Consider the following 12,795-nt stretch of genomic DNA (forward strand, 5'->3'; position numbering starts at 1 on the left):
CAGCGGGCTGGGAAGGCACTGTAGGAGGTTGGCAGCACTGTGTAGAATGAGGGCTCTCAGGGGGCCTGGGGACCACTATGGGAGGTTTTGGGCACTATCGGAGCCGGGAGGCACTGTGTTCTGCAGCAGACTCGGTGGCCTTGTAGGGGTGATGCTGTGGGAGGTTGGGGGGGACTGTTGAACACTGTTGGAGGTTAGGGGCAATAAAAAGGCCTGGAGGCCCTGCAGCAGGCTGGGGGGCACTGTAGGAGGCTGGGTAGGGCCGTGGTGGCTGAGGGCTCTCTGGGAGATTGGGAATCACTATTGGATATTTGGGGAGGGGGGTACTATGGGAGCTGAGAGGCATTTGGGAGGTTAAGGGATCTGCAGCTAACTGTAGGCCCAGATGAAGGGGGGCCACGGCCCAGCAGTGGGCTATGATCTGGTGACTGGGAATAGTTGCTCTACACCAGCCTCTCTTGACTTGACTCAACTGAAGACACAATGACAACTCAATTGAAGACACAATGACAACTCAACTGAAGACACAATGACAACTCAACTGAAGACACAATGACAACTCAACTGAAGACACAATGACAACTCAACTGAAGACGCAAAGACAACTCAACTGAAGACACAATGACAACTCAACTGAAGACGCAAAGACAACTCAACTGAAGACGCAAAGACAACTCAACTGAAGAGGCAAAGACAATTCAACTGAAGACGAAATGACATCCCAACTGAAGGCACAATGACAACTCAACAGAAGACACAATGACTAGACACAATGACATCTCAACGGAAGACACAATGATAACTCAGTTGAAGACGCAATGACAACTCAGAGCCCACAGATCTGCACAGATCTCGGTATGATATTTGGTAAAGAAGGTTTGCCCAATGCAGTGTAGATTGGTCAACCTACAATCACTTACCCTCCTTTGCTGAGCACCTGAACTGTGCGATTGTTGACCTGATTGTCACTTTTGTGCCGATACTGCAAAAAAAGAAATATAAAATGCTAAGCTTTACATGGACACGAGTTCCACTTGGTATAGAAATTAGCTAAATCATTGAGTATTTGGCCCTGACAATATCTCAGGAGGTCAAAAAAATAATGCTGATTGAATATAAAAAGCAGGATATTTTTATAGAATAAAGAGCTCTAAATAAATTAAAAATAAGAACTTTAAAGGTCCTATTAAAAATTCTGTGTGGTTGCCTCATTTTTAAGAAGAGAATTTCCCTTCACTTCCTGACCTGGATACACAACAGGAAGTTAGAGGGAAATCTCCAAAAAGGGAGAGGATACCTCTGGAAGTTATGTTCTTCATTGGGGTACCTCAATCTCCACTGTGGTCTCATAGGAGATATTTCTCTTTACTTCTTGATCTAAATACACAACAGGAAGTTGGCGGAAATCTCCAAAAAAGTGAGAACATCCACCAGAAGTCATGTCTCTGTTAAAAGATTCCCTCCCCACCACTGTGTTCTCAGTGGGATTTACCTTCTCTTCTTGACTTCGTTATGAAACAGGAAGTTGAGGGAAATCTCTTAAATTTGAGGGAGATTCCACCGGAAGTCGTGCAACCATGGAGTGATTCAAGCCCCACCCACCCCACTGTGGCCTCCTAGAAAAGATTTCCCCTCGCTTTCTGACCTGGATACACAGCAGGAAGTCAGAGGGAAATCTCCAAAAAGGGAGGGGATACCACTGGAAGTTATGTCCTTCATTGGGGTACCTCAATCTCCACTGTTGACTCATAGGAGATATTTTTCTTCACTTCTTGATCTAAATACACAACAGGAAGTTGGAGGAAATCTCAAAAAAGTGAGAACAACCACCAGAAGTCATGTCTCTGTTAAAAGATTCCCTCCCCACCACTGTGTTCTCAGTGGGATTTACCATCGCTTCTTGACTTAGCTATGAATCGGGAAGTTGAGGGAAATCTCTTAAATTTGAGAGAGATCCCACCGGAAGTCGTGCATCCACAGAGTGATTCAGCCCCCAACCCACCCCACTGTGGTCTCCTAGGAAATATTTCCGCTCACTTTCTGACCTTAATACACAACAGGAAGTCAGGGGGAAACCCCCAAAAAGTTGGAAGATCCACCAGAAGTCATATCTCTGTTATGAGATTCCCTCCCCAGCACTGTGTCATCAAAGGAGGGATTTCCCTTCACTTCCTGACTTAGTTACAAAACAGGGGGAAATCTCCAAAAAAGTGAGAGAGATCCCACCAGACGTAGAGTCCCTATGTGTCCTCAAAGGAGGGTTTTCCTTTCAACTTTCTGTCCTAGTTACAAAACAGGAAGTTGGGGAAATCTCCAAAAGCTGAAGTCATGTCCCCATTGAGAGATTCATCCCCCCCTACGCCCCACCCACCCCACTGTGACCTCATAGGAAACATTTCCCTTCACTTTCTGACCTGGATACACAACAGGGAGTCAAAGGGAAATCTCTAAAAAAGTGAGGGAGGCCCCACCTGATGCCACATCCCAGTTCAGAGATTCCTACCCACCACCCACACTCCTTTTCCAATGAGTGCAGTAACATTTAGGTAACATTTCCCATAAGTTTCTATCCCAGTTGCAATGGTCTTCAAAACTAATATAAACCTTTGCAGAGGCCATAACCATTCCAAACTCCATCTAAAACCAGACTAGACAAAGTTTTGGTTGGAATTATACTTTAAACCTGTAAGTAAGAGCTATACGTCAACCCCCAATACAGTCCACACCCTTCACACTACTATAACCTGGAGTCTAAGGGAGGGAGCCTCTTACATAGTCATCCGTGGCATCTTTCACAGCAGACACAGCTAGCACCAGTACCAGCGGGACCACCGTAGTGAACCAGGACAAGGAGGAGACTTGTGGAATGAGCTGATAAAAAAAAAAAAAGGAACACAAGTTAATGTAGAGATCTGAGACACCACAATGACTTTGGCAATACACAAGCACAACCTGTAGGTGGCGACAAATGCCATTATAACATAACAGACCTAGACTCATAGACATTAAAGGGAATATGTAGTGGGGTTTGTGCGTTTGTCTTTATTTAAAGCGGAACTTCACTCTCCCAATCAGCATTGATTATTTGTAATCCTCATGCTCCTAACATTAGTAAATAGATAGGAAAGTATATCAAATTCACTTGTTTTAAACTTTGTTTGTGTTTTTTGGTTTGTGGTGCTCAGATGCAGTGAAGGTCTGCTTTAAGCCAGGGTTAAAAAACAAACAAACAAAAAACCAAAATACAATGAATTTTTTTTAAAACATATTTTTATTACCAGTTGGGTATATTCGAAATATTGCATATTTATATTTTGCAGTTTCCATATAAGCCAGCAGGTGGAGCTTTAGTCTTCTTTTCATGTGTTTTCCTATCTTCTCCGCTCCTGTTTTGTTTATAGAGCTCAATAGCTCAAGTCGAAAGTTAGAACACATAAGTCAACAAATCAGAGCTGTATTTTCTGCCTTATAGCAGTGGTTTCCCGACTTTCTAAACACAGGGCCAGTTTACTGTCCTTCAGGCTTTGGGGGGGGCAGACTGTGGCCAGCGGGAGTGGAGAACGCCCCAGAATTTGTGGGAGTAAGCAAACCTCCATCATTGATTTTAGTGGGAGGAACAGGGCCCCATGGTTGGTATGCAATAGAGGAATGGTGCCCCATTGTTGATTGTAGTGGGAGGAATGGTGCTCCATTGTTGGTATTCAATGGAGGAATGGTACCCAATTGTTGGTATTCAATGGAGGAATGGTGCCCCATTGTTGGTATTTAATAGAAGAACAGTGCCCCATGGTTGGTATGCAATGGAGGAATGTTGATTTCAGTGGGAGGAATGGTGCCCCATTGTTGGTACTTAATAGAGAAACGGTGCCCCATTGCTGGTATTCAATGGAGGAACAGTGCTCCATTGTTGGTATTTAGTGGAAGAACAGAGCCCCATGGTTGGTATGCAATGGAGGAATGGTGCCTCATTGTTGATTTCAGTGGGGGGGGGGGGATGTTGCCCCATTGTTGGGATCTAAAGAAGAAACGGTGCCCCATTGCTGGTATTCAATGGAGGAACAGTGCCCCATTGTTGGTATTTAGTGGAAGAACAGAGCACCATGGTTGGTATGCAATGGAGGAATGGTGCCTTATTGTTGATTTCAGTGGGGGGGATGGTGCCCCATTGTTGGTATTTAATGGAGAAACCGTGCCCCATTGTTGGTATCCAATGGAGGAATGGTGCCCCATTGTTGATTTTAGTGGGAGGAATGGTGCCACATTGTTGGTATTCGTCGAGGAACGGTGCCCCATTGTTGGTATTTAATGGAGGAACGGTGCCCCATTATTGGTATTCAAAGAAGAAACGGTGCCCCATTGTTGGTGTCAGTGGATAGAATTATGCCCCATCATTGGTGTCAGTGGATAGAATGATGCCCCATCATTGGTGTCAGTGGATAGAATGATGCCCCATCATTGGTGTCAGTGGATAGAATGATGCCCTATCATTGGTGTCAGTGGATAGAATGATGCCCCATCATTGGTGTCAGTGGATAGAATGGTGCCCCAAGGGCTTAATAAAGGCAAGCAAAGTGGCACATGTGGCCCGCAGGCCACAGTTTGGAGACCACTGCCTTATAGGTTGGCTACAACAGAGGTTTCAATAATAGCGTGGGGTGGCACTCTTATTTTATGGCTCCAGCTGAAATCCTGTCAGGGGATGCAATCTGCATGGAGTTTGTATGTCCCTCTAAATAGAGTTTTTATGTCCCTCTACATGGAGTTTGTATGTCACTCTGCATGGAGTTTGTATGTCGCTCTACATGGAGTTTGTATGTCCCTCTACATGGAGTTTGTATGTCGCTCTACATGGAGTTTGTATGTCGCTCTACATGGAGTTTGTATGTCCCTCTACATGGAGTTTGTATGTCGCTCTGCATGGAGTTTGTATGTCGCTCTACATGGAGTTTGTATGTCCCTTTACATGGAGTTTGTATGTCGCTCTACATGGAGTTTGTATGTCCCTCTACATGGAGTTTGTATGTCCCTCTACATGGAGTTTGTATGTCCATCTACATGGAGTTTGTATGTCGCTCTACATGGAGTTTGTATGTCGCTCTACATGGAGTTTGTATGTCCCTTTACATGGAGTTTGTATGTCGCTCTACATGGAGTTTGTATGTCGCTCTACATGGAGTTTGTATGTCCCTCTACATGGAGTTTTTATGTCCCTCTACATGGAGTTTGTATGTTCTCACAGAATTTTCTTTCCTCAATACATGATCACACGGACAGCTGACTTCCATATCACCGGTGTCCTGTGTAGGGGGGAGGTCGGGGGGCTGATGGGAACGGTTCAATGTTCCCAGTACTGCTCTATGGAATATGTCAGCTCTATATAAATGATAAATACAAGGACAGGGTGTGTGATCAGTGGAAGTTGGCGGATCCCATTTACAGTTGAATCCCATCCACAATGACACCATCTGCTGATGTGGAGGGGCGGTGAGTACAGAATAACAGAAGGCTTTTATAACACGCCGATAACATTATTTACATTCAGGATCACATTTCTATAATCACCGAGACGTCAGATTACCACAAAACACAAAGAGGAAATAGAGCAAAGAATTTGTACTTCTATCCAGCCAGTCCTGAGATTTACACAGCTCTGCCACATAGAACAGCCCTGCCTAGCAAGGGAAGGACACCTGACTTTTCCCATCATCTGCAATTAATGTGACGCTTACACGTCTTGTCTGTCCCCCAGCCTGTGACTGGCCAGCGGTACACATGTGCAATTCGTTTCTTTCCAAATTCTTTTTTTCAACGAATTTCGACAAATTTGTTAATTCGGAAATATTCAAATTTGCGAATTTTTGCAAATTTCAAATTTTTTAAATTCTGAATTTTTATTCGAAAATTCCAAATTTCAGAAATTCAAAAATCTGAAAATCCAAAAATTCGGAAATTGGAAAATTCGGAAAAATCGAAAATCCGAAAATTCAAAAACCCGAAAAATTGAAAATCTGAAATGCTTTGGCTGTTAGTGAACGTAACAAATACGAATTTATCCGAAGTTACGAATTATCCGAAATGCGACAACGAATGCCGCATCTAAACGAATGGAACGTAACCAATTAATAATAATAAATAATAATAAAACATTTTATTTATTATAACTTATTAACAATTCATTCCGTTCCACTTGTTTAGATGCGGCATTCGTTATTTCGGATAATTCGTTATTTCGGATAATTCGTTATTTGTTACGTTCACTAACAACCAAATTTGAAAGGAAATTCCAATACCTATAATTTAATAGTTATTATTAGTTAGTTATTTTTTGGATTTTCAGATTTTCGTTTTTTCAAATTTTCGGATTTTCGAATTTTCGGATTTTTGGATTTACAAATTTACGAGACAAAAAAATGAAATGAAATGAAAACTAACAAATGTTTTCAGCAGTGCACATGTCTAGCCAGTGGAAGGGGAAGCAGCAGACTGATGGGTTCATCTCTGCTCACTCCTCCTATCAGCATGTTCCTTGTTAGCACATGAGTATTGCAGGACAACTGACTAGCTCATTGTGCTGCTTCCCGTCTCCCAGTCTGAGCTCTGCTGTACGGGGACTGCAAGAGGCTGCTACCGGGTCAGATTCAGGTACTTTTACTGCTTGCATTTAATGAAAATACATTTAACCACTTCCCACCCGGCCTATAGCAGAATGACGGCCGGGCGGTGGTCTGTTATCCTGACTGAGCGTCATATGACATCCAGCAAGATAACACGGCGGCGCCCACCCAAGGAGGGGCGCGCAGCACGGCGATGGGTGGTGCTGTTGTCAGCCTGACACCCCGCATCTCCGATTGGGATAAGAAGCCTCCGTCAGAGGCTTCTTACCACGTGATCAGCTGTGACCAATCACAGCTGATCATCGCGTGAACCTGGAAGAGGCGGCAAACGTCATTCCTCGGTTCGCGCTGACAGGGACAGCCAATCGGCGGCTCTCCTGTCAGAGGGGGGGGGTCTGTGCTGATGATCAGTACATTGATTGTCAGCACAGCCCCATCAGATGTGCCACCAACGATGCCAATCAGTGCCCATCAGCTACCAGTCAGTGCCCCATCAGAAACGCCTGTCAGTGCTCATCACAGTGCCAATCAGTGCCCATCAGTAACACCTGTCTGTACCTCATCATCAGTGATGCCCATCAGTGCCATCTATTAGTGTCCATCAGTGTCACCTGTCAGTGCCCATCAGCAAACAATCAGTGCCCATCAGTCTGTCAGTGCCCATCAGTTCTGCCTGTCAGTGCCCATCAGTGCCACCTATCAGTGCCACCTATCAGTGCCCATCAGTGCTACATATCAGTGCCGCCTATCAGTGCCCATCAGTTCTACATATCAGTGCCTCCTCATCAATGCTCATCAGTTCCACCTATCAGTGCCCATCAGTGCCCCCTATTAGTGCCACCTATCAGTGCCCATCAGTTCTACATATCAGTGCCTCCTCATCAATGCCCATCAGTTCCACCTATCAGTGCCCATCAGTGCCCCTTATCAGTGCCACCTATCAGTGCCCATCAGTGCCCCCTATCAGTGCCCATCAATTCTACATATCAGTGCCATCTCTCAGTGCCCATCAGCGATCAATCAGTGCCCATCAGTCTGTCAGTGCCCATCAGTGCTGCATATCAGTGCCTCCTCATCAGTGCCCATCAGTACCGACTATCAGTGCCCATCAACTCTACATATCAGTGCCACCTATCGGTGCCCATCAGTGCTGCATATCAGTGCCTCATCAGTGAAGGAGAAAACAAAGTTTTATAACAGAAACAAAGAAAAACTTTTTTTTTTTAATAATAATTTTTGGTCTTTTTTAGTTTTAGTTACCCCCCCCCCCCAGAGGTGATCAAATACCACCCAAAAAAATCTCTATTTGTGGGGAACAAATGATAAACATGTCCTATGTTTAGAGTGTTGTATGACCGCGTAATTGTCATTCAAAGTGCGACAGCGCTGAAAGCTGAAAATTGTCCTGGGCAGGGAGGGGGTGAAGGGGGTGAAGTGCCCGGTATTGAAGTGGGTAATGATGTCATTCTGTATTATTGATGTGTCTGGAGTTCATCTTCAAATCTATAATAAGAGTCTTGGTGGAGCGCATAGAGAGTAAGAGAAGGGCGGAGCTACTTCTTCCCGGAGAAAGGTCTGCTCCCGGCTCCCTCCAGTGTTGCTGAGGAATAAAAGCCAGGTCATGTGATCTGTGCTGGGGGGGGGGGGGGGGGGTAGGAGCTCAGTTTACATTGGTTGATCCTCCAAGTCACTTGATCAGATGCCTTGGCTTCCCAGTGATAGGAGAAGACTCATGTTATGTTTATCAATGACGAAATACCAGGCGCAATATAATAACCAATCAGATGTCGCCATATCAGTGGATGATCTGTTGTGATTGGCTGTAGTAGGTCAGAGAAGTTGGCACTTGGAAGGGTGGAGGGAGTTCCGGGGGTCTCACCTGCAGGATGAGGAGGAAGACGAAGTAAGCGTTGGCCACCCGCTGGAACTGCTCGAAGAGGTTGAGGGGGAGGAATGTGAAAACGTTGTATTTGGAGGTCTTGATTGCATTGGTCTGAAAAACACAAATACTATTTGTTACTCCAACATTCACCTTCAATTTATTAATGTTTTCACACAACTTTCACCCAAGATTCACACGGTTTTCTCATTGGATTCAGTAGACACTGACCACTAATGTAAGGGAGCACCTCACTGACCACCAATGTAAGGAGCACTGTTTTGGCCACATTATATGGAGGCACATTGCTGACCACCAAACTTAGGAGGCACCTCACTGACCACCAATGTAAGGGAGCACCTCACTGACCACCTCACTGACCACCAATCTAAGGGGTACCTCACTGACCACTAATCTAAGGGGGCACCTCTCTGAACACCAATCTAAGGGGGCACCTCACTGACCACCAATCTAAGGGGGCATCTCACTGACCACCAATCTAAGGGGGCACCTCACTGACCACCAATCTAAGGGGGCACCTCACTGACCACCAATCCAAGAGGGCACCTCACTAACCACAGATCTAAGGGGGCACCTCACTGACCACTAATCTAAGGGGGCACCTCACTGACCACTAATCTAAGGGGGCACCTCACTGACCACCTATCTAAGGGGGCACCTCAATGACCACCAATCTAAGGGGGCACCTCAATTACCACCAATCTAAAGGGGGCACCTCAATGACCACCAATCTAAGGGGGCACCTCTCTGACCACCAATCTAAGGGGCATCTCACTGACCACCAATCTAAGGGGGCACCTCACTGACCACTGATCTGTGGGGGCACCTCTTCTTTTGGGATAAAGGTTTTACATAAATAAATAAAATCTGCTGATTGTAAGCCCCCCTGTCAGTAGTAAATGGTTTGTCTCAATTCCTTTAACTGCTAAATCAGTAGGAGAGCTTGTTCTGTTGAAAAACAACAGACTTACTGGCTGGATCACCAGGTGAAAATAAAGAAAAGAAAGCCTAAAAAAGAAAAACGAATGCAGCCAACACATCTAAGAATTTATAAGCTGCAATATAATAAATCTTTGCTTTTGGGTTTAATACTTGAATATTTTTTATACCAAAGTTTAGTGTCAGGTACTGGCAGGCGCCTCTTCTTATCTGTTTTTTCAGTCGATGGTTTCATTTTAAATGTGCAGAAAGATGTTTTAAAATGTGAAGCGCTCTGTTTTAACCAGCAATTTTTTTTTTATTGCCACGAGTCATCCTACACCAGGTGGGTGGAAATGCCCTTTGAACAGAACGCCATAAACGCCTCCGGCTATTGATAAGCCGTCATCCAATCACAGGTGGTCAGGCCAGGCTCTGTGAGTGCGGGTTCACCAATATCCCGCCATCAGCCGGCCCTCTGTCCCTAAATCGATTTATTAACACAGTGAAATCATTTAATGACAGCTGACCTTTAGCTGTGTGAGATAAAAGTGGGATGGAGACCTGCAAACCCAGAAATGGTGATAAAAACCACCAGGACCACGCCTGGATTTCATCTCATGTGCCAGGACAAAGGAGCAAGTCAGTGTCTGTTCAAGACAAAAAAAATTTTGGTAGGCAGGGTTGCTAACAAATTTAGCTTGCTAGGTGTTAACTAGCCTGGCTGATTGATAGGGGATTCATTGGCTTTTCCCCTAACTCTGGATGTGATGCACCTCTCTCTTCTGTCACTAGGTGGCATTGTTGCCTGTGGCAGTAGAATGATAAGGCCATAGGGCAGGGTTTCTCAACCAGGGTTCCTCCAGAGGTTGCTAGGGGTTCCTTGAGCAATGAACAATTTCTGCATCTCAGATAAGTTCCCACTGACACTGACACCATTGATCATTTTAGCTATCTGTAAGGCGGTAAATCTTCCCAATGACCACAAGTGTAATGAGCATTCTTCCCACTGACCATCACACTAAGGTATCACGAGTTGTAGATATAGTACTTTTTAACAGGGGTTCCTGGAGACTGAAAAGTTATTTCAAGGGTTCCTCTGTGTTGAAAAGGCTGGCATAGGGAATCCATACTAGGAGTGAATAGGTTGACTCAGCCAATTGGCGGGGTTTTCTTTGGTTCCTTGGTCTGCTGGGAGAGCCTATTTTTTCGGGAGGAGTCAGGTGATTGGGGGTTCTGTGCCACCTGGACGGCTGATTGGGTGGACGTGTGTCACAAGGCTCCGGGTTGCTAGGCCAGAAGCCTGAGGCCTATCCCGGGAGCACCTGGCTACTAGGCTATCTGAGGCCTATCTAGGCTTAAGAAAGGCAGTGCGAGGGTTGGGGCTTCAGGCTGGAAGCCCAACCAAGTTGCAGAGGTTCCGCCGGACAGGGGAACTGGATTGTTGCCAGCGGTGAGGGAGAAGCAGTCGCCATAAGGGACGACCACTCCTGTCGCCAGGGGCAAGTGATGATCTAGGCCAGTGATGGCGAACCTTGGCACCCCAGATGTTTTGGAACTACATTTCCCATCATGCTCATCTTACATTGCCGGGTGCATGAGCTTCATGGGAAATGTAGTTCCAAAACATCTGGGGTGCCAAGGTTCGCCATCACTGATCTAGGCCAAAGGTAAGGGGAGGAATAGTTTCCACCAAGGGACAACCATTCATGTCATCAGAGGCCAGTGTATGGAAGTCTGAAGGAGTACCAGAGCAGCCTTTTCACCAGCCGGGGACGGTGAAGAAGTGGGAAAGCTTCAACACATTGCATTGCATATGACCCCCCCCCCCCACACACACACACACACACACACACACACACACACACACACATGAAAACACTGCACACAGGGCAGTTGGGCCTCCTTCTGCCACCCCCCATGTGGCTCATTGCATATGAACACGCCTTTTCGGTGCAATTCCCATGTCCTACTAGATTTACATTCCTTGTATTGCATAAAAAAACCTGGGCCACATATAAATAGGAAATGGGGGGGGGGGGGGGGGCGTCCTGCACTCTTTACTAGAGGCCGGGGCTATGACAGTTTGTAATCAGCACTTATCTCTCTCGTGTCAGAATGTTCCGCTGGCTCAGGAATAAAACAAGTCTGACTCTGATCCAAGACAAGCAAAGATGAAATGAAATAACTTTCCAAATAAAAAAAAATATGAAATAGCCATGTGTAACGCTGGCAGATGTACCCTGACCACAAATGACCACCGGGTGTCAGCACCACCGTCCACTGATAGGAAAAATAAATATGAAATATCAGTAATGATGAAAGTGATTTATTATTACAGATCAGCAACTAAGGAAAGGAGGGAGCTCTACAGGATTATCCCTAAAATGTAATAGAGGCTCAGGTATATAATATATATAGAGAATGAAGAGGACGTCAGTATCCAAATCATTAAGTTCCCGGGTCTGTACACCTGATGTGCTCATTATAAGGCGTTCCCACCATCCCTGTGCTCAGTTCCCAGGTCTGTACGACTGCTGTGCCCATTATGAGGGGTTTCCACCATACCTGAGCTGAGTTCCCAGGTCTGTACACCTTCTTTGCCCAATATGAGGAGTTCCCACCATCCCTGGGCTGAGTTCCTCAATCTACACACCTGCTGTGTCCATTATAAGGGGTTCCCACCATCCCTGTGCTGAGTTCCCGGGTCTGTACACCTGTTGTGCCCATTATGAGGGGTTCCCACCATCCCTGTGCTGAGTTCCCAGGTCTGTACACCTGCTGTGCCCATTATGAGGGGTTTCTAGCCCAGGAACATCTAAAGACTGAGGACATCTAATGGTGAAAAGCACCTACTGCACAGGACCCCACTAGAGAGGAGGTGAGTTTTGCACTCAGAGCTACTTTTTTGTTTAATCCCCTGCTTGGCTATTTTTTATGTTATGTTTTTTTTTCATTTTAAATTTATTTAAATGTTATTATTTATTTTATTGATTAAAATGCTTATTTATTAAGTTGTTGAAAACAAATTAAAACAGCTAATTAATAACTTTTAAAAAGAAAGAAAAAAAAAACAACGTATGAAACAATTATAATACAATTGACCCCACACCAGAGGTCTGCAGCATTCACATCTCTGAGTCACGTGAGCGCCATTTTTTTTCATGCATTGTTTGCACAGTTTCATGCAAAATTTACATAGAACCTCCTGCACCTTTTTAGGTGTTAAGCTTTGTGAGGTTTTTTTTACATGCAAGTTTTGGCGCGTTTGTCACCTGTGCACAAAAACGTGCATCTGCTGGTCACCTTTGGGGGGGTGTCATTAACAATAAATGGCCACCACCATTGCGACTTGCATGTTCG

At 45.2% G+C, this 12,795-nt stretch overlaps 1 protein-coding gene across 2 annotated transcripts in view; it reads right to left on the bottom strand.

The window, feature by feature from the left end:
- LOC141130859 (phospholipid-transporting ATPase ID-like) overlaps positions 1-12,795 on the bottom strand; it is a 188,732-nt gene that overhangs the window by 42,527 nt on the left and 133,410 nt on the right. For both annotated transcript variants that reach the window (XM_073618169.1, XM_073618168.1), the window contains exons 4-6: positions 8,494-8,607; positions 2,773-2,871; positions 921-982 (exon numbers count right to left, since the gene is read on the bottom strand). In XM_073618169.1, the coding sequence (XP_073474270.1) occupies positions 921-982; positions 2,773-2,871; positions 8,494-8,607 (275 nt within the window). The remainder of the gene's footprint in view (positions 1-920; positions 983-2,772; positions 2,872-8,493; positions 8,608-12,795) is intronic.

The sequence above is a fragment of the Aquarana catesbeiana genome, linkage group LG01, assembly GCF_042186555.1.
Source record: "Aquarana catesbeiana isolate 2022-GZ linkage group LG01, ASM4218655v1, whole genome shotgun sequence".
NCBI classification, from domain to species: Eukaryota; Metazoa; Chordata; class Amphibia; order Anura; family Ranidae; genus Aquarana; species Aquarana catesbeiana.